The following is a 20,547-nucleotide window of genomic DNA, read 5'->3' as shown; positions in this document are numbered from 1 at the left end:
ATTGCTGGCTATCATTAACAAGTGTCAGTTCCCATGGCACTTAGAACTTTATTTAATTTTTTCGCAGTGCATTTCAAATGCTCCTTGCTTGATGTGATGCATGCTAATACAGAATCCTTTGGTTCTATCAATAGCATGCTTCCAGTTACAGTGTCTTCAGAAAGTATTCACATACCTTTTACTTTTCCTACATTTTGTTGTGTTACAGCCTGAATTTAAAATAGATTAAATGTAGGTTTAATTCTCACTGGCGCAATTCCCCATCATGTCAAAGTGGAATTTGTACAAATTAATACAAAATGAAATGCTTAAATGTCTTCAGTCTGTGTTCAACACCTTTTGTTATGGCAAGCCTAAATAAGTTCAGGAGTAAAAATGTGTGGAATATGGAAATGGGCTTGTTCTGTGTGCAATAATAATAGTGTTTAACATGATTTTTGAATGACTACCTCATCTCTGTACCCCACACATACAATTATCTGTAAGGTCCCTAAGTCGAGCAGTGAATTTCAAACATAGATTCAACCACAAAGACCAGGGAGGTTTTCCAATGCCTCGCAAAGAAGGGCACCTATTGGTAGATGGGTAAGAAAAAAGCAGGCATTGAATATCCCTTTGAGCATGGTTAAGTTATTAATTACACTTTGGATGGGGTATAAATACACCCAGTCACTACAAAGATACAGATGTCCTTCCTAACTCAGTTGCCGGAGAGGAAGGAAACCACTCAGGGATTTCACCATATGGGCAATGGTGACTTTAAAACAGTCAGAGTTTAATGGCTGTAATTGGGGAAAACTGAGGATGGATCAACAACATAAGTTACTCCACAATATTAACCTAATTGACAGTGACAGAAGGAAGCCTGTTCAGAATACAAATATTCCAAAACATGCATCTGTTCGCAACAGTAATACTGCAAAAAATGTGGCAAAGCAATTAAGTTTTGTCCTGAATACAAAGTTTTATGTTTGTGGAAAATCAAATACAACACTACTGAGTACGACTCTACAATATTTCAAGCATAGTGGTGGCTGCATCTTGTTATGCAGAGTTTTTCAGAACAAAAAAGAAACGGAATGGAACTAAGCACAGACAAAATCCTAGTGGAAAACCTGGTTTAGTCTGCTTTCCACCAGTCACTGGGAGAAAAATTCACCTTTCAGCAGGATAATAACCTAAAACACAAGGTCAAATCTACACTGGAGTTGCTTGATCATCTCTGGATAGACCTAAAAATGGATGTCTAGTTATTATCAACAACCAATTTGACAAAGCTTGAAGAATTTTGAAAAGAATAATGGGCAAATGTTGCACAATCCAGGTGTGAAAACTCTTAGAGACTTACCCAGAAAGACTCACAGCTGTAATCACTGCCAAAGGTGATTATAACATGTATTGACCCAGGGAGTTGAATACTTATCTAATCAAGATATATTAGTGTTTTATTTTATTATTTGATCTCACAAATGTTAGAATTTTTCTTCCACTTTGACAGAGTATTTTGTGTAGATTTTTGACATAAATGAAAATTAAATGGTATGGCAAAGTAGGTTGTGGGTAAGTTGAATCATCTACTGCATTTCTACACAGTTAAAAAAAAACTCTAAAATGATATTTGGAGATCAGCAAAAACAAACAACTAAATGTCTGGGGTCATTTTTATCACCACAATATAACATTTAAAGGTCTGTGGAACGGCATATACAATGTCAACCGGTAATAAAACATATCATAAATTGACTCATTTACTTGTGGAACAGTAAAACGTACAGTGAAACTTCAAATGCTGATATCCATAGCTATTTATTCACCATAAAATGTGACCTTTATAATAAAAGATTACATGCATCTGTCATCGCATTTGCAGACTAATGTAATATAGGCTACTATTCCTAATGTGATGAGTATATTGCATAGTCATATTTTAGGCTAATAATTTAGTGGCTTGCGAAAGTATTCACCCCCCTTGGCATTACTCCTATTTTGTTGCCTTACCTGGAATTAAAATGGATTTTTTGGGGGGTTTGTATCATTTGATTTACACAACATGCCTACCACTTTGAAGATGCAAAATAATTTTTTTTGTGAAACAAACAAGAAATAAGACAAGAGAACTTGAGCGTGCATAACTATTTTCCCCTTAAACCACTTAAGTGTTGCTTTAGCAGTATGCTTAGGGTCATTGTCCTGCTGGAAGGTGAACCTCCGTCCCAGTCTCAAATCTCTGGAAGACTGAAACAGGTTTCCCGCAAGAATTTCCCTGTATTTAGTGCCATCCATCATTCCTTCAATTCTGTCCAGTTTCCCAGTCCCTGCCGATGGAAAAACATCCCCACAGCATGATGCTGCCACCACCATGCTTCACTGTGGGGATGGCGTTCTCGGGGGGATGAGAGGTGTTGGGTTTGCGCCAGACATAGCGTTTTCCTTGATGGCCAAAAAGCTCAATTTTAGTCTCATCTGACCAGAGTACCTTCTTCCATATGTTTGGGGAGTATCCCACATGCCTTTAGGCGAACACCTAAACACCTTTTTTTCTGGCCACTCTTCCGTAAAGCCCAGCTCTGGAGTGTACGGCTTAAAGTGGTCCTATGGACAGATACTCCAATCTCTGCTGTGGAGCTTTTCAGCTCCTTCAGGGTTATCTTTGGTGTCTTTGTTGCCTCTCTGATTAATGCCCTCCTTGCCTGGTCCGTGAGTTTTGGTGGGCGGCCCGTTCTTGGCATGTTTGTTGTGGTGCCATATTCTTTCCATTTTTTAAATAATGGATTAATGGTGCTCCTTGGGATGTTCAAAATGTCTATTTTTTTATAACCCTGATCTGTACTTCTCCACAACTTTGTCCCTGACCTGTTTGGAGAACTCCTTGGTCTTCATGGTGCCGCTTGCTTGGTGTTGCCCCTTGCTTAGTGGTGTTGCAGACTCTGGGGCCTTTCAGAACAGGTGTGTGTATATATACTGAGATCATGTGACAGATCATGTGACACTTAGATTGCACACAGGTGGACTTTATTTAACTAATTATGTGTCTTCTGAAGGTAATTGGTTGCACCAGATCTTATTTAGGGGCTTCATAGCAAAGGGGGTGAATACATATGCACGCACCACTTTTCCGTTATTAATTTTTTAGAATTTTTTGAAACAAGTTATTTTGTGTATGTCCATTACATGAAATCCAAATAAAATCCATTTAAATTACAGGTTGTAATGCAACAAAACAGGAAAAAAGCCAAGGGGGATGAATACTTTTGCAAGGCATTGTAACTCAATCACTGTTAGCAAGACACAGTTCTGAACAATGCCTTCCTTACCGCGTAGGGACAGAGTATTCTGCATTGCTTGCTGTTTGGGGTTTTAGGCTGGGTTTCTGTATAGCACTTTGTGACATATGCTGATGTAAAAAGGGCTTTATAAATATATTTGATTGATTGAGTAGGCCTAATCAGAGACCGTTCTACTCCTTTCATAAAATGTTGCATTTTATAAACACATTTCATGCAATTCTACTACACTTTATATGACTGGAAACATAAGCAACATACACTCACCGGCCAGTTCATGAGGTAAAACCAAATGGATCGCTCCTACAGATAGTGAGTCACATGGTCATGGCGTGCTATATAAAACAGGCAGACAGGCATCAAGGCATTCAGTTACTGTTCAATTGAACATTCGAATGGGCAAAACGAATGACCTAAGCGACTTTGAGCATGGTATGATCGTCGGTGCCAGGCGTGCCTGAATCCAGTAGGCCGGGCTTTTCATGCACGATAGTGTCTAGGGTTTACCGAAAATGGTGCGACAAACAAAAAATATCCAGTCAGTGACAGTCCTGTTGGAGAAAACAGCTAGTTGATGAGAGAGGGCAAAGGAGAATGGCAAGAATTGTGCAAGCTAACAGGCGGGCAACAAACAGACAAATAACGGCGCAGAACGGCATCTCGGAACACGTCAATCCTTGTCATGGATGGGCTATTGCAGCAGACGACCACACTGAGTTCCACTTCTATCAGCTAAAAACAAGAAGAAGCGGCTCCAGTGGGCACGAGATTACCAACACTGGACAGTTGAGTGGAAAAACATTGCCTGGTCATGCTGATGGCAGAATAAGGATTTGGCGTAAGCAGCATGAGGCCATGGACTCTTCCTGCCTGGTGTTAACGGTACAGGCTGGTGGCAGTGGTGTACTGGTGTGAGGAATGTTTTCCTGGCACACGTTAGGTCCCTTGATGCCAATTTAGCTACGATTGAACGCCACAGTGTATCTGAATATTGTTGCTGACCAAACCCAATGGAGCGTCTTTGGGATGAGATGGAATGCACCGTCCAATCTGCAGCAACTCCATTAAGCCGTCACGTCAGCATGGACCAACATCCCTGTGGAACGTTTCCGACAACTTGTAGCATCCATGCTCCGAAGAATTCAGGCTTGTTCTGGAGGCAAAGGGGGGTTCGACCCGATACCTAATAAACTGGCCGGTGAGTACACTTTTTTTATACAACAAGTTAGTAGCCTACTCTGCTGACACTGACAAACAGATCAGTAAGAACAACCTTGTATTAAATGCAACCATCTAATCTAGGCCTGCGAAAAGGGGAGATGCACATTTTACAATACATCCATCTAACCTGAAGGAGGAAATTATTGTCCCCAAAAAAAACTTTCCAGTGGTACTGATTGAATGATAAAGACAGTGAATATGTGCACTCTCACAGAGGATATGGCTCTCCGCTGGTGCCAGTAATATAGGCTACTGTTCGGTCAATTGGGAGTTGAACAATTAGATAACTCTGTGGCCAAATCATGCTCTCTGGGTAAGTATTTTGAATTATTTATATTTATGTATAGGCACAAGTAATTATATAGCTAATTTTGGCAAATTCAATTTACCCCTAGCCTATGCCGACATCAATGTGAAAGTAACCGGTGCATAAAACAGCTGGCCGTGAGGCTTACAAGGCCAAGTTCAAATGCCAACATCAAATTCAAAGCAATCGGCGCACTGCCTAAACGGCTGACCGGCAAAGCAAACTCTGGCTCTGTCTCTGCTCTCCCCGAGCGATTCTCAGCATGGTCCTAAAGCCAGCCATTTAATATGCTAACTCTAACGTTTATATTTGATTGTTAGTTCTCAATGGTATTATAAAAAATATATATACACTACTGTTCAAAACTTGGGGGGTCACTTAGAAATGTCCTTGTTTTCGAGAGAAAAGCACTTTTTTTATCTATTAAAATAACATTAAATTAATCAGAAATACAGTGTAGACATTGTTAATGTTGTAAATGGCTATTGTAGCTGGAAAAGGCAGATTTTTAATGGAATATCTACATAGGCGTACAGAGGCCCATTATCAGCAACCATCAGTCCTGTGTTCCAATGGCACGTTGTGTTTGCTAATCCAAGTTTATCATTTTAAAAGGCTAATTGATCATTAAAAAAACCTTTTGTTCTGATTTAAAGAACAATAAAATGGGCCTTCTTGAGACTAGTTGAGTATCTGGAGCATCAGCAATACCCGCAAACCACCAGTCTCAACGTCAATAGTGAAGAGGCGATTGTTCACTGTTGATTTAAGATTAAGATGGGCAAAAGAACATAGACACTTTTTCATGGCAACTCTGCCTAGAAGGTCAGCATCCCGGAGTCACCTCTTCACTGTTGACGTTGAGACTGGTGTTTTGCGGGTACTATTTAATGAAGCTGCCAGTTGAGGACCTGTGAGGCGTCTTTCTCAAACTAGACACACTAATGTATTTGTCCTCTTGCTCAGTTGTGCACCGGGGCCTCCCACTCCTCTTTCCATTCTGGTTAGAGACAGTTTGCGCTGTTCTGTGAAGGGAGTAGTACACAGCGTTGTATGAGATCGTCAGTTTCTTGGCAATTTCTCGCATGGAATAGCCTACATTTCTCAGAACAAGAATAGACTGAAGAGTTTCAGAAGAAAGTTATTTGTTTCTGGCCATTTTGAGCCTGTAATCGAACCCACAATTGCTGATGCTCCAGATACTCAACTAGTCTCAAGAAGGCCATTTTTGTTGCTTCTTTATTCATCACAACAGTTTTCAGCTGTGCTAACATAATTGCAAAAGGGTTTTTTAATGATCAATTAGCCTTTTTAAAATGATAAACTTGGATTAGCAAACACAACGTGCCATTGGAACACAGGACTGATGGTTGCTGATAATGGGCCTCTGTTCGCCTATGTAGATATTCCATTAAAAATCAGCCGTTTCCAGCTACAATAGCCATTTACAACATTAACAATGTATTTCTGATCAATTTGATGTTATTTTAATGGACCAAAAAATTGCTTTTCTTTCGAAAACATGGACATTTCTAAGTAAACCTAAACTTTTGAACGGTAGTGTATATTAATTCAATATCTTTTCTGCGTTCTTTCTATCTGGTTTTGGTGGGTTAAGTTGACACAAACTGTTTTTCCATCCGGAAAACTACCACTCAGACGGCCCACCTAAGAATATTCTATGTTGAAAAAAACACTATCTCCAATTACTGTAATTTCCTCCATATTAAAGGGATTGATTTTGGCAATGAAGCCATTTATCTACATCCCAGAGACGGATGAACAGGAACAGCTAGCATGCTAAGGCTAGTTAGCATAGGTTTGTGAAACTATCTAAACTCTGCAAAAAAATAAACGTCCTCTCATTGTCAACTGCGTTTATTTTCAGCAATTGTAACGTGTAAATATTTGTATGAACATAACAAGATTCAACAACTGAGACATAAACTGAACAAGTTCCACAGACGTGACTAACAGAAATTGAATAATGTGTCCCTGAACAAAGGGGGGGTCAAAATCAAAAGTAACAGTCAGTATCTGGTGGCCACAAGCTGCATAAAGTACTACAGTGCATCTCCTCCTCATGGACTGCACCAGATTTGCCTTTTCTTGCTGTGGGATGTTACCCCACTCTTCCACCAAGGCACCTGCAAGTTCCCGTACATTTCTGGGGGGAATGGCCCTAGCCCTCACCCTCCGATCAAACAGGTCCCAGATGTGCTCAATGGGATTGAGATCCAGGCTCTTCACTGGCCATGGCAGAACACTGACATTCATGTCTTGCAGAACGAGCACTATGGCTGGTGGCATTGTCATGCTGGAGGGTCATGTCAGGATGAACCTTCAGGAAGGGAGGAGGATGTCTTCCCTGTAACGCACAGCGTTGAGATTGCCTGCAATGACAACAAGCTCAGTCCGATGATGCTGTGACACACCGCCCCAGACCCTGACGGACCCACCACCTCCAAATCAATCCTGCTCCAGAGTACAGGCCTCAGTGTAACGCTCATTCCTTCGACGATAAATGCGAATCCGACCATCACCCCTAATGAGACAAAACCGCAACTCGTCAGTGAAGAGCACTTTTTACCAGTCCTGTCTGGTTCAGCGACGGTGGGTTTGTGCCCATAGGCGATGTTGTTGCCGGTGATGTCTGGTGAGGACCTGCCTTACAACAGGCCTACAAGCCCTCAGTCCAGCCTCTCTCAGCCTATTGCGGACAGTCTGAGCACTGATGGAGGGATTGTGCGTTCCTGGTGTAACTTGGGCAGTTGTTGTTGCCATCCTGTACCTGTCCCGCAGGTGTGATGTTCGGATGTACCGATCCTGTGCAGGTGTTGTTACATGTGTTCTGCCACTGCGAGGACGATCAGGTGTCCGTCCTGTCTCCCTGTAGCGCTGTCTTAGGCGTCTCACAGTACGGACATTGCAATTTATTGCCCTGGCCAGATCTATAGTCCTCATGCCTCCTTGCAGCATGCCTAAGGCACATTGACGCAGATGAGCAGGGACCCTGGGCATCTTTCTTTTGGTGTTTTTCAGAGTCAGTAGAAAGGCCTCTTTAGTGTCGTAAGTTTTCATAACTGTGACCTTAATTGCCTACCATTTGTAAGCTGTTAGTGTCTTAACGACCGTTCCACAGGTGCATGTTCATTAATTGTTTATGGTTCATTGAACAAGCATGGGAAACAGTGTTTAAACCCTTTACAATGAAGATCTGTGAAGTTATTTGGATTTTTACGAATTATCTTTGAAAGACAGGGTCCTGAAAAAGCGAAGTTTCTTTTTTTGCTGAGTTTATAAGCTTCCTTCATACTAGATGCAGAGACATAAAAATGGTACCCAAGATGGTATTTTGTTGCAGCTTAGTGATATTCATAAAACACGTATTTAAAAATAAAAATGATTTCTCCTTTTTTTTTGTGGGGAAAGAACGCAGACTCCCCTACAGTACCCCGGGCCGCAGACCCCAGTTTGAAAACCCCTGGCCTAGGCTATGCACAGCCTGATCCATCCAGCTCCTCATCATCAAAGATCATCGGCTGTCATCAAAGATAAAAAACTGTTCGTTTTTTGTTTCTGTGTTGTTGTCGTCCTCTGCTATTTGTGTAACTAAGTTCAGCCTAGTAGGTCTACTGTGTAAGGCTGACCCCAATTACTCGACTGGTCGATTGTTTGGTCGATAGGCTGTTGGTCGACCAATATTTTATTTTGTTGAGCATGGGCATATATACAGTACAAATCAAAAGTTTGGACACCTACGCATTCAAGGGTTTTTCTTTATTTTTACTATTTTCTACATTGTAGAATAATAATGAAGACATCACAACTATGAAATAACACATCATGTAGTAACCAATAAAGTGTTAAACAAATCTAAATATGTTTTAGATTTTAGATTCTTCAAAGTAGCCACCCTTTGCCTTGATGACAGCATTGAACACTCTTGGCATTCTATCAACCAGCTAAATGAGGAATACTTTTCCAACAGTCTTGAAGGACTTCACACATATGCTGAGCACTTGTTGGCTTCCCAAACCATTTAAATTGGGTTGAGGTAGGGTGATTGTGGAGGCCAGGTCATCTGATGCAGCACTCCATCACTCTCCTGCTTGGTAAAATAGCCCTTACACAGCCTGGAGGTGTGTTTTGGGTCATTGTCCTGTTGTAAAACAAATGATAGTCCCACTAAGCCCAAACCAGATGGGATGGCGTATCGCTGCAGACTGCACAGTGGGAACCACACATGCGGAGATCATCCGTTCACCTATTCTGCGTCTCACAAAAACACGGCGGTTGGAACCAAAAATCTCAAATTTGGACTCATCAGACCAAAGGACAGCTTTCCACCGGTCTAATGTCCATTGCTCGTGTTTCTTGGCCCAAGCAAGTCTCTTCTTCTTATTGGTGTCCTTTTAGTAGTAGTTTCTTTGCAGCAATTCGACCATGAAGGCCTGATTCACGCAGTCTCCTCTGAACAGTTAATGTTGATGTGTCTTTTACTTGAACTCTGTGAAGCATTTATTTGGGCTGCAATCTGAGGTGCAGTTAATTGCAGATTTCTGAGGCTGGTAACTATAATGAACTTATCCTCTGCAGCAGAGCTAACTCTGGGTCTTCCTTTCCTGTGGCGGTCCTCATGAGAGCCAGTTTCATCATAGCGCTTGATGGTTTTTGCGACTGCACGTGAAGAAACTTTCAAAGTTCTAGAAATTTTACGGATTGACTGACCTTCATTTCTTAAAGTAATGATGGACTGTCGTTACTCTTTGCTTATTTGAGCTGTTCTTGTCATAATATGGACTTGGTCTTTTACCAAATAGGGCTATCTTCTGTATACCCACCCTACCTTGTCACAAAACAACCGATTGGCTCAAACGCATTGAGAAGGAAAGAAATTCCACAAATTAACTTTTAACAATGCATTCCAGGTGACTACCTCATGAAGCTGGTTGAGAGAATGCCAGGAGTGTGCAAAGCTGTCAAGGCAAAGGATGGTACTTTGAAGAATCTCAAATTATATAATATATTTTCATTTGTTTAACACTTTTTTGGTTACTACATGATTCCATATGTGTTTTTTCATAGTTTTGATGTCTTCACTATTATTCTACAATGTAGAAAATAGTAAAAATTAAGAAAAACCCTTGAATGAGTAGGTGTATCCAAACTTTTGACTGGTACTGTATATTTAAAAAAATAGCACCCATCTCAGTCAACTAATCCATTGCAGAGGCCTAGACTAAAAGCCAATTCATGCTTGATCTGAAAATGTGGTCGGTGGCTCCATATGGAGGGTGTGACGCAATTGCGGAGCCTCCGGAGGCATGCTTAGGCCAAATCGAGCTCCATACCGCATCGCCATGCACCTCCCAAGTGTTGTAACAATTCGGAGGGCTCTGTATAGCTCCGCATTGACACGATTGGTTCACGGTAGGTGGGGCCGGTACATCCTGTATGAACACAAACTCACTTAATTGACAACATCTTTCACAACAGCTCTGCACTGCTCCGTGAAGCGCAAGAAGTATGAATGCCCTGACTTCTGCAAAGACCGTATCACTGTAAATGCTGCATGGCCAATGCAGACGTCAAATTGACCATGCAGCGCCCAGATGCACAATGCACTTCTCTCTCCAGAATGCGCTCTCTCCCGCCAATTTGTGCACATTCATTATTTCATAACTTCATTGTGTGAATTGTTTGCGTTTGATTGTTAGTGTGTATCAATTCCCCATTACATACTGTGTTTGATACCATTCCACTAATTCTGCTCCAGTCATTACCATGAGCCCGTTCTCCCCAATTAGTTTGCCACCAACCTCCTGTGATCTTTACTATCCCCCCTCTTTCTCTCCCCCCATCGCTCTCTCTGTTCTGTGGGTTCTAATGGTGTGATATGCGCACTCCATAATAACACTTGTCTCTACATTTCTACCCTGCAGGTATCCTGGAGACAATTTGGGATAAGCACAGCGTTACGGCTGCCACCCCCCCTCCCTCTCCCACCTCAGGAGAAAGCGGTGAGAATGTGTGCTGTAAATCAGGGGGCACTTTTCATTCCAGAAAGTTGTTCACACCCTTCACGGATCTGATTAGATTGGATAGACTGGCTGTAAGTAGTTGATGCTACTGTTTTCACCCATCCAGTCATCTCAGATCTACAAGGGGGAGTGTACAATGTGGGAGGAGAGGAGACAACTGTGCTAAGTGTGTTTGTGAAGGTTGTATGACAATGTGTGTGTATATGAGAGAGGGAGCGGGACTGGGAGAGATTATGTTAACCCGGCCACTCATTTGCGCTCGTCCCCCCTCCCTTTAAGCAGAGTTGCTGGGCAGTCTATTGCAGGGCACCCAGTACTCCAAGCTGCTATCCCAGCCCATCCCAGCACTGGACAATGACAGTGAACAGTTGTGCTCCCTAGCTCTGGAGTGTCTGGCCCATCTATTCAGCTGGATCCCCCTTTCTACCAGCATCACCCCTTCCCTCCTCGCCTCTATCTTCCACTTTGCCCGTTTTGGCTGTGACCTGCGGGTCAAGCCCAAGGCTCCCCCTTCCATCTACTCGTCGTCCTCGACCAATGGTGAGCATGCTCCCCCTACCAATGGCGGAGGTCAGCCCGGGCGTAAGACGGGAGGAGGCGGCGGCGGGCAGGTGGACATGTCGCGGCTGGGAGTACTGGCCATGACATGCATCAATGAGCTGGTGTCCAAGAACTGTGTGCCGCTGGACTTTGAGGAGTACCTGCTGAGGATGTTTCAGCAGACCTTCTTCCTGCTACAGAGGCTGACAAGGGAGAACAACGCGCATTCCGTCAAGAGCCGGCTGCAGGAGCTAGAAGAGAGGTAGGCCCACACATGGAATTAAATAGAACACATACAGTGCCTTCAGAAAGTATTCGCACCCCTTGACTTTTTCCACATTTGTTGTTACAAAGTGGGATTAAAATTGATTTCGTTGTAAAAAAAAAAAAGGTCAATGATCTACACAAAATACTCTGTCAAAGTGGAAGAAAAATTCTAACATTTGTAAAAAATAAAAGAAAAAAAGGAATGAAAAATAAAACACATATCTTCATTAAAAAAGTATTCAACCCCCCTGAGTCAATACATGTTAGAATCACATTTGGCAGAGATTACAGCTGTGAGTCTTTCTGGGTAAGTCTCTAAGAGCTTTCCACACCTGAATTGTGCAACATTTGCCAATTTTTATTATTTTCAACATTCTTCAAGCTCTGTCAAATTGGTTGTTGATCATTACTAGACAACCATTTTCAGGTCTTGCCATAGATTTTCAAGCAGATTTAAGTCAAAACTGTAACTCGGTACTCAGGAACATTCACTGTTTTCTTGGTAAGCAACTCCAGTGTAGATTTGGCCTTGTGTATTAGGTTATTATCCTGCTTAAAGGTAAATTAATCTTCCAGTGTCTGGTGGAAAGCATACTGAACCAGGTTTTCCTCTAGTGTGCTTAGCTCCATTCCATTGCTTTTTTTATCCTGAAAAACTCCCCAGTCCTTAACGATTACAAGCATACCCATAACATGATGCAGCCACCAATATGCTTGAAAATATGGAAAGTGGTAGGTACTCAGGACAAAATGTTAATTGCTTTGCCACATTATTTGCAGTATTAGTTAAGTGCCTTGTTGCAAACAGGATGCATGTTTTGGAATATTTTTATTCTGTACAGGCTTCCTTAATTTCACTCTGTAAATTAGGTTAGTATTGGGGAGTAATGTAACTACAATGTTGTTGATCCATCCTCAGCTTTCTCATATCACAGCCATTGAACTCTAACTGTTTTAAAGTCGCCATTGGCCTCGTGTTGAAATCCCTGAGCAGTTTCCTTCCTTTCTGACAATGGAGTTAAGAAGGACGCCTTTATCTTTGTAGTGAGTGGGTGTATTGATTAGGGCAGACCCCATTTAGTTGACTGGTCGATTGTTTGGTCGATAGGTTGTTGATCAACCAAGATTTCTTTCGTCGTGCAGTCGCAATGTTTTTTTGTTTTTTTCTTTCATGGTGCACAAGACACCTCGCTCCTATAATCTCATTTCTCTTGCTCTCCTTCTTATTGTTATTATTACAATTGTTATTATGATCATCATTATAATAAAATAAGTAATGTCGTTATCATTAGTAGGCTTTGTATAGTAGCCTTGTATAACCACCATCGAGCTGTACGTCTAAGAGGGCGTCCTGTTTAGTCTTAATACCATAACTTACTGAGGCCTATATTTCACTATATAGGCTACTGTATCAATCAATCATTCATTAATTTGTTCATGCCATCATACAGCATACAGGACATTCATGTTTTGAAATTCAATCAAGCATTTTAGTTTTTAAATTAAATAACAATGGGAGCTTTGAATAATTAGCCTAAACAACAAATAAACCGCAATTCACGAATGCATGCAACTCTTTTTAGTCTGCTGTAATTAAGGCTTTATATATGTATTTCTTTAGCACAGACTCTCTGGTACACTTATTTAGTGTTTACACTGTTCCAAATGGTCAGAAAAAGTATAATATTGTAATCTAACAGCAACTGTTTGGCACACAATACTCATGCAACACTTATAATATAATAATAATATGCCATTTAGCAGACGCTTTTATCCAAAGCGACTTACAGTCATGCGTGCATAAATGTTTTGTGTATGGGTGGTCCCGGGGATCGAACCCACTACCATGGCGTTACAAGCGCCGTGCTCTACCAGCTGAGCTACAGAGTCTTATTTACATAAGTATTCAGACCCTTTGCTATGAGACTCGAAATTGAGCTCAGGTGCATCCTGTTTCCATTTATCATCCTTGAGATGTTTCTACAACTTGATTGGAGTCCACCTGTGGTAAATTCAATTGATTGGACATGATTTGGAAAGGCACACACTTGTCTATATAAGGTCCCACAGTTGAAAATAAAGCACACCTGTGGTGGTTTTGGCATTGAAATAATGATGCGTAAGCAGAAAAGAACCCCATACCTAACGTCTTTGATGTTATGGGGCTATTTTGCTTCCACTGGTGCTGGGGCCCTTGTTAATGTCAACAGCATCATGAAGTTTACCCAGTACCAGGACATTTTAGCCCAAAACATGGTTGCCTCTGCTAGGAGGCTGAAACTTGGACGCGAGTGGATCTTCTAGCAAGACAATAACCCCAAGCACACATCAAAATCCACAAAGAAATGGTTAATTGACTACAAAATCAACATTTTGCAATGTCGATCTCAGTCTCTGGACTTGAACCCCATTGAAAACCTGTGGTTTGAATTGAAGAGGGCAGTCCATAAGCGCAGACAAAGGATTTCAAGGATCTGGAAATATTCTGTATGAAGGAATGGTCTAAGATCCCTCCTAATGTGTTCTCCAATGTCATCAAACATTTTAGAAAAAGGCTCAGTGCCGTTATCCTCGTAAGGTGAGGTATTGAAAGGTATTGAAAACAGGGGTGCCAATAATTTTGACCCCTATCTTTTTTCGAAAGAAATATTACTTGTTAAACAAAATCTCTTTCTCTGAGCAATTGTATTAGTATAAAATAATAATTCCCGAAATGTTTTGAGCATACAATATAACTCAGTATTTGAGAGAATTGAACTAATGTTTTTAACGGTTTTATGGGTGCAAGAGGAGCCTTGTTCGTGATTGTTATGTTCTGTGTGCTCCATAGTGTGTCAAAGTCATGCACTACCTTCCTCCAGAGGCCTTGGAAACACATCCTGTATCAATTAGAACACTGGGGAGTCCGACTATATGTGGAGGAGACCCAGAGAGCACACAGTTCCACCACGCTGACGATCCACAACGACGTCTGGAGCAACAACACAACACCGACCGACCAACCGGTCCCCAAGGTGGACCAGGGAAAATAAGAGGAGTGCCGCAGGATTTACTCCTTGTTCCAATTTGCAAGGGGGGGATTATTCTTTCCTTTATTTATATAATATTGGGCTCTCCATTCATTTTCTAATGCACCTGAAGGAAAACAAAATCAAGCAAACTGCATAAATACTGTCAGACGGAATAGATAATGACAGTGGGTCAACTTGCTCCTATACCCTCCTTTTTCTTGAACTCCAGTAGTTTCCACAGCTAAGTCAAATGTCTTTCACAGATCTGACTTCCCCTTTCCCTCCTGAGCAACCAGTACACATTTGCCTGTTTCTTTTTCACATCCTCCGCCCCCATTTTGCTGTCAACATTACTGAGTTTGGAGTTTGTTATAACCAATTTATTGATGTGATAGGCTATATGTCAGGCCCTATTGGTCACATGCACGCTATGCTTACATGTTTCCCGTAAAGAGAGCAAGGGTTGAGGGAATGTTTTTCCTAAACAAATTAGGGATTTCAGTAAAATAACACGTAAGAAACTAAGTGGCTGAAATTTTTGCGGCTTCAGCACGGACAGAGCAATAAACACTTGCTGTGGTGTGGTGCCTTTTTGCTGCAGTACGGAGGAGAGCTAGACAACGTGCGCCAGTCACACAGGCACTCACTGCTGTTATTTTTTACACAGTGTGACCACCGGGCTCTTTCTTGAATAAGTTGTGTCTTAATTATTTAATCAAACAGTGTGCCTAAAGCATCAGCTCAGTGTATTCGGAAAGTATTCAGACCCCTTTTTCCAAATTTTGTTACGTTACAGCCTTTTTCTAAAATTGATTAAATTATTTGTTTTCCTCAATCTACACACAATACCCCATAATGACAAAGCGAAAACAACTTTTTCGAAATGTTTGCAAATGTATTAAAAATAAAAAGCAGAAATACCTTATTTACCTAAGTATTCCGACCTTTTTCTATGAGACGCGAAATTGAGCTCAGGTGCATCCTGTTTCCATTGATCATCCTTGAGATGTTTCTACAACTTGATTGGAGTCAACCTGTGGTTACATTTAATTGATTAGACATGATTGATAGGACATTCTTAAATGGAAGAATTTTGGAACCACCAAGACTCTTCCTAGAGCTGGCCGCCTGGCCAAACTGAGCAATCGGGGGAGAAGGGCCTTGGTCAGAGAGGTGACCAAGAACCCGATGGTCACTCTGACAGAGCTCCTCTTTGGAGATGGGAGAACCTTCCAGAAGGACAGCCATCTCTGCAGAACTCAACCAATCAGGCCTTTATGTTAATGTCCAGACGGAAGCCACTCCTTAGTAAAAGGCACATGACAGCACGCTTGGAGTTTGCCAAAAGGCACCTAAAAGACTCTCCGACAATGATAAACAAGATTTTCTGGTCTGATGAAACCAAGATTGAACTCTTTGGCCTGAATGCCAAGTGTCACGTCTAGAGGAAACCAGGGACCATCCCTACGGTGAAGCATGTTGGTGGCAGCATCATGCTGTGGTGATGTTCTTCAGCGGCAGGGACTGGGAGACTAGTCAGGATCGAGGGATTGATGAACAAAGCAAAGTACAGAGAGATCCTTGATGAAAACCTGCTCCAGAGCGCTCAGGACCTCAGACTGGGGGCGAATGTTCACCTTCCAACAGGACAATGACCCTAAGCACACTGCAGGAGTGGCTTCTGGACAAGTCTCTGAATGTCCTTAAGTGGCCCAGCCAGAGCCCGGACATGAACCCGATCGAACATCTCTGGAGAGACATGAAAATAGCTGAGCAGCAACGCTCCCCATCCAACCTGACACAGCTTGAGATGATCTGCATAGAGGAATTGGAGAAACTCTCCAAATACAGGTGTGCCAAGCTTGTAGCATCACACCCAAGAAGAGTCGAGGCTGTAATCGCTGCCAAAGGTTCTTATATAATAATAATAATAATAATATGCCATTTAGCAGACGCTTTTATCCAAACAAAGTACTGAGTAAAGGGTCTGAATACTTATGTAAATGTGATAATTCAGTTGTTTTCAGTCCCTGCCACTGAAAAACATCCCCACATTATGATGCTGCCACCACCATGCTTCACCGTAGGGATGGTGCCAGGTTTCCCCCAGATGTGATGCTTGGCATTCAGGCCAAAGAGTTAAATATTGGTTTAAGCAGATCAGAGACCATTGTTTCTCATGGTCTGAGGTGCCTTTTGGCAAACTCCAAGTGGGATGTCATGTGCCTTTTACTGAGGAGTGGCTTCCGTCTGGCCACTCTACCATAAAGGCCCGATTGGTGGAGTTCTGCAGAGATGGTTGTCCTTCTGGAAGGTTCTCCCATCTCCACAGAGGAACTCTGGAGCTCTGTCAGAATGACCAGCGGGTTCTTAGTCAACTCCCTGACCAAGGGTCTTCTCTCCCGATTGCTGTTTGGCTGGGCGGCCAGCTCTAGGAAGAGTCTTGGTGGTTCCAAACTTCTTCCATTTAAGAATGATGGAGGCCACTGTTCTTTGGGACCTTCAATGCTGCAGAAATCTTTTGGTACCCTTCCCCAGATCTGTGCCTCGACACAATCCTGTCTCGAGGCTCTGCGGACAATTCCTTCGACCTCATGGCTTGGTTTTTGCTCTGACATGCACTGTCAACAGTGGGACCTTAAATAGAAAGGTGTGTGCCTTTCCAAATCATGTCCAATCAACTGAATTTACCACAGGTGGACTCCAAGCAAGTTGTAAAAACATCTCAAGGATGGTCAATAGAAACAGGATGCACCTGAGCTCAATTTCGAGTCTCATAGCAAAGGGTTTGAATACTTATATGAATATGGTATTTCAGGTATTTACAGTGCCTTACAAAGTATTCATCCCTCTTTGCTATGAAGCCCCTAAATAAGATCTGGTGCAACCAATTACCTTCAGAAGTCACATAATTAGTGACATTTTATTTAAGTGTCACATGATCTCAGTGTATATATACTGTATATACTATTTATATTCCTGAGTGGCGCATTGGTCTAAGTGCTAGCTGTGCCACTAGAGATCCTGGTTCGAATCCAGGCTCTGTCGTAGCCGGTCGCGGGAGACCCATGGGGCGGCGCACAATTGGCCCAGCATCGTCCAGGGTAGGGGAGGGAATGGCCGGCAGGGATGTAGCTCAGCTGGTAGAGCATGATGTTTGCAACGCCAGGGTTGTGGGTTCGATTCCTACGGGGGGCCAGTATGAAAAATAAAATAATGTATGCACTCACTTAACTGTAAGTCGCTCTGGATAAGAGTGTCTGCTAAATGACTAAAACATTTAAAATATACACTTGTTCTGAAAGGCCCTAGAATCTGCAACACCACTATGCAAGGGGCACTACCAAGCAAGCGGCACCATGAAGACCAAGGAGCTCTCCAAACAGGTCAGGGACAAAGTTGTGGAGAAGTACAGATCAGGGTTGGGTTATAAAAAAAAATATCCCAAACTTTGAACATCCCACGGAGCTCCATTAAATCCATTATTAAAAAATTGAAAGAATATGGCACCACAACAAACCTGCCAAGAGAGGGCCGCCCACCAAAACTCACAGACCAGGCAAGGAGGGCATTCATCAGAGAGGCAACAAAGAGACCAAAGATAACCCTGAAGGAGCTGCAAAGCTCCACAGTGGTGATTGGAGTATCTGTCCATAGGACCACTTTAAGCCGTACACTCCACAGAGCTGGGCTTTACGGAACAGTGGCCAAAAAAAAGCCATTGCTTCAAGAAAAAAATAAGCAAACACGTTTGGTGTTCGCCGAAAGCCATGTGGGAGACTCCCCAAACATATGGAAGAAGGTACTCTGGTCAGATGAGACTAAAATTGAGCTTTTTGGCCATCAAGGAAAACACTATTTCTGGCGCAAACCCACCACCTCTCATCACCCCGAGAACACCATCCCCACAGTGAAGCATGGTGTGGGGATGTTTTTCATCGGCAGGGACTGGGAAACTGGTCAGAATTGAAGGAATGATGGATGGTGCTAAATACAGGGAATTTCTTGAGGGAAACCTGTTTCAGTCTTCCAGAGATTTGAGACTGGGACAGACGTTCACCTTCCAGCAGGACAATGACCCTAAGCATACTCCTAAAGCAACATTCGAGTGGTTTAAGGGGAACATTTAAATGTCTTGGAATGGCCTAGTCAAAGCCCAGACCTTTAGGGGGGTTTAGGTGAATAGTTATGCACACTCAAGTTTTCTGTTTTCTTGTCTTATTTCTTGTTTGTTTCACAATAAAAAGTTTTTTGCATCTTCAAAGTGGTAGGCATGTTGTGTAAATCAAATGATACAAACCCCCAAAAAATCTATTTAAATTCCAGGTGAATACTTACGCAAGCAACTGTATTTTGCATAAAGTTGCAAAATTTCCTAAACTTTTTTCGCTTTGTCATTATGGGGTATTGTGTGTAGATTGATGAGGGGGAAAAATAGTTTTATTCATTTTAGAATAAGGTTGTAACACGATGTGGAAAAAGTCAAGAGGTCTGAATACTTTCCGAATGCACTGTAAATAGTGTATTATATATCTTTATGGGCCCACACCCCAATCGGACAATGGCCATACTGAAATATTCAATCATCTATTTATTTATGTTAAATAGCAGGCTACGCCAAATGACATTGCTTTTAGGGGTGGAGACAATTATTCTGATTGGATAAGAGGTACTTTAATTACATCATACTTACACTTCAAAAAATCCTACACTGAACAGAAATATAAACTGAACCTGTAATATATTGGTCCCATGTTTCATGATCTGGAATAAAAGATCGCAGACATTTTCCATAAGCACAAAAAGCTTATTTCTCTCAAATGTTGTACACAAATTTGTTTACATCTCTGTTAGTGAGCATTTTAGCATTTGTCAAGATAATCCATCCACCTTCCAGGTGTAGCATATCAAGAAGCTGAATAAACAGCATGATCATTACACAGGTGCACCTTGTGCTGAGGACAATAAAAGGCCACTCTGAAATGTGCAGTTTTGTCACACAGCACAATGCCACAGATATCTCATGTTTTGAGGGAGTGTGCAATTGTCATTACTGCAGGAATGTCCACCAGAGCTGTTGCCAGAGAATTAAATGTTCATTTCCAACATCATTTTATAGAATTTTACAGTACGTCCAACCGGCCTCACAACCGTAGACCATGTGTAACCACGCCAGCCCAGGACCTCCACATCTAGCTTCTTCACCTGCGGGATCATCTGAAGGGAGGGGGGGTTCTGAGGAGTATTTCTGTCTGTAATAAAGCCCTTTTGTGGTAGAAAACTCATTCTGATTGGCTAGGGTTGGCTCCCTATTGGGTGGACCTGGCTCCCAAGTGGGTGGGCCTATGCCCTCCCAGGCCCACCCGTGGCTGTGCCCCTGCCCAGTCATGTGAAATCCATAGATTAGGGCCTAATGAATTAATTTCAAGTGACTGATTTCCTTATATGAACTGTAACTCAGCAAAATCTTTGAAATTGTTTGTTGCGTTTATATTTTTGTTCATTACAATAACACCGTAACTCACTGCTTAAATATAACAGGTCATCAGTGTCGTTTTCACTAAACATTCTGTTTCCCTTTTAGCATAGTGTTTTGACGGCTACACCAGATGTGTATCATGGAGACAGCAATTTAAAAACACTTAAGATGCTTTTTTCAGGTGTCTCTATAGTCTTTGAAATAGTTTGTTAATTTTTACAAAAGTTGACATTTCAAGGAAATGAAGTCAGTGTAAACTTTATTGAAGTGAGCCTTTTGTGCTGCTAACACATCTTCTGGTGCATCAAATACTTTGTCAGATACCTCCTTGTTGTCATTAAGTGCATCTGATGGCCCGGATTGTAAGCACAGGTAGACTTTTTACAAGGGGAGG

At 42.0% G+C, this 20,547-nt stretch overlaps 1 protein-coding gene across 2 annotated transcripts in view; it reads left to right on the top strand.

The window, feature by feature from the left end:
- The window catches only part of LOC121569796 (exportin-6), a 90,323-nt gene that overhangs the window by 20,619 nt on the left and 49,157 nt on the right, over window positions 1–20,547 (top strand). For both annotated transcript variants that reach the window (XM_041880998.1, XM_041880996.1), the window contains exons 6-7: window positions 10,758–10,835; window positions 11,139–11,658. In XM_041880998.1, the coding sequence (XP_041736932.1) occupies window positions 10,758–10,835; window positions 11,139–11,658 (598 nt within the window). The remainder of the gene's footprint in view (window positions 1–10,757; window positions 10,836–11,138; window positions 11,659–20,547) is intronic.

The sequence above is a fragment of the Coregonus clupeaformis genome, chromosome 7, assembly GCF_020615455.1.
Source record: "Coregonus clupeaformis isolate EN_2021a chromosome 7, ASM2061545v1, whole genome shotgun sequence".
NCBI classification, from domain to species: Eukaryota; Metazoa; Chordata; class Actinopteri; order Salmoniformes; family Salmonidae; genus Coregonus; species Coregonus clupeaformis.
This window is presented reverse-complemented; position numbering and strand designations above follow the sequence as displayed.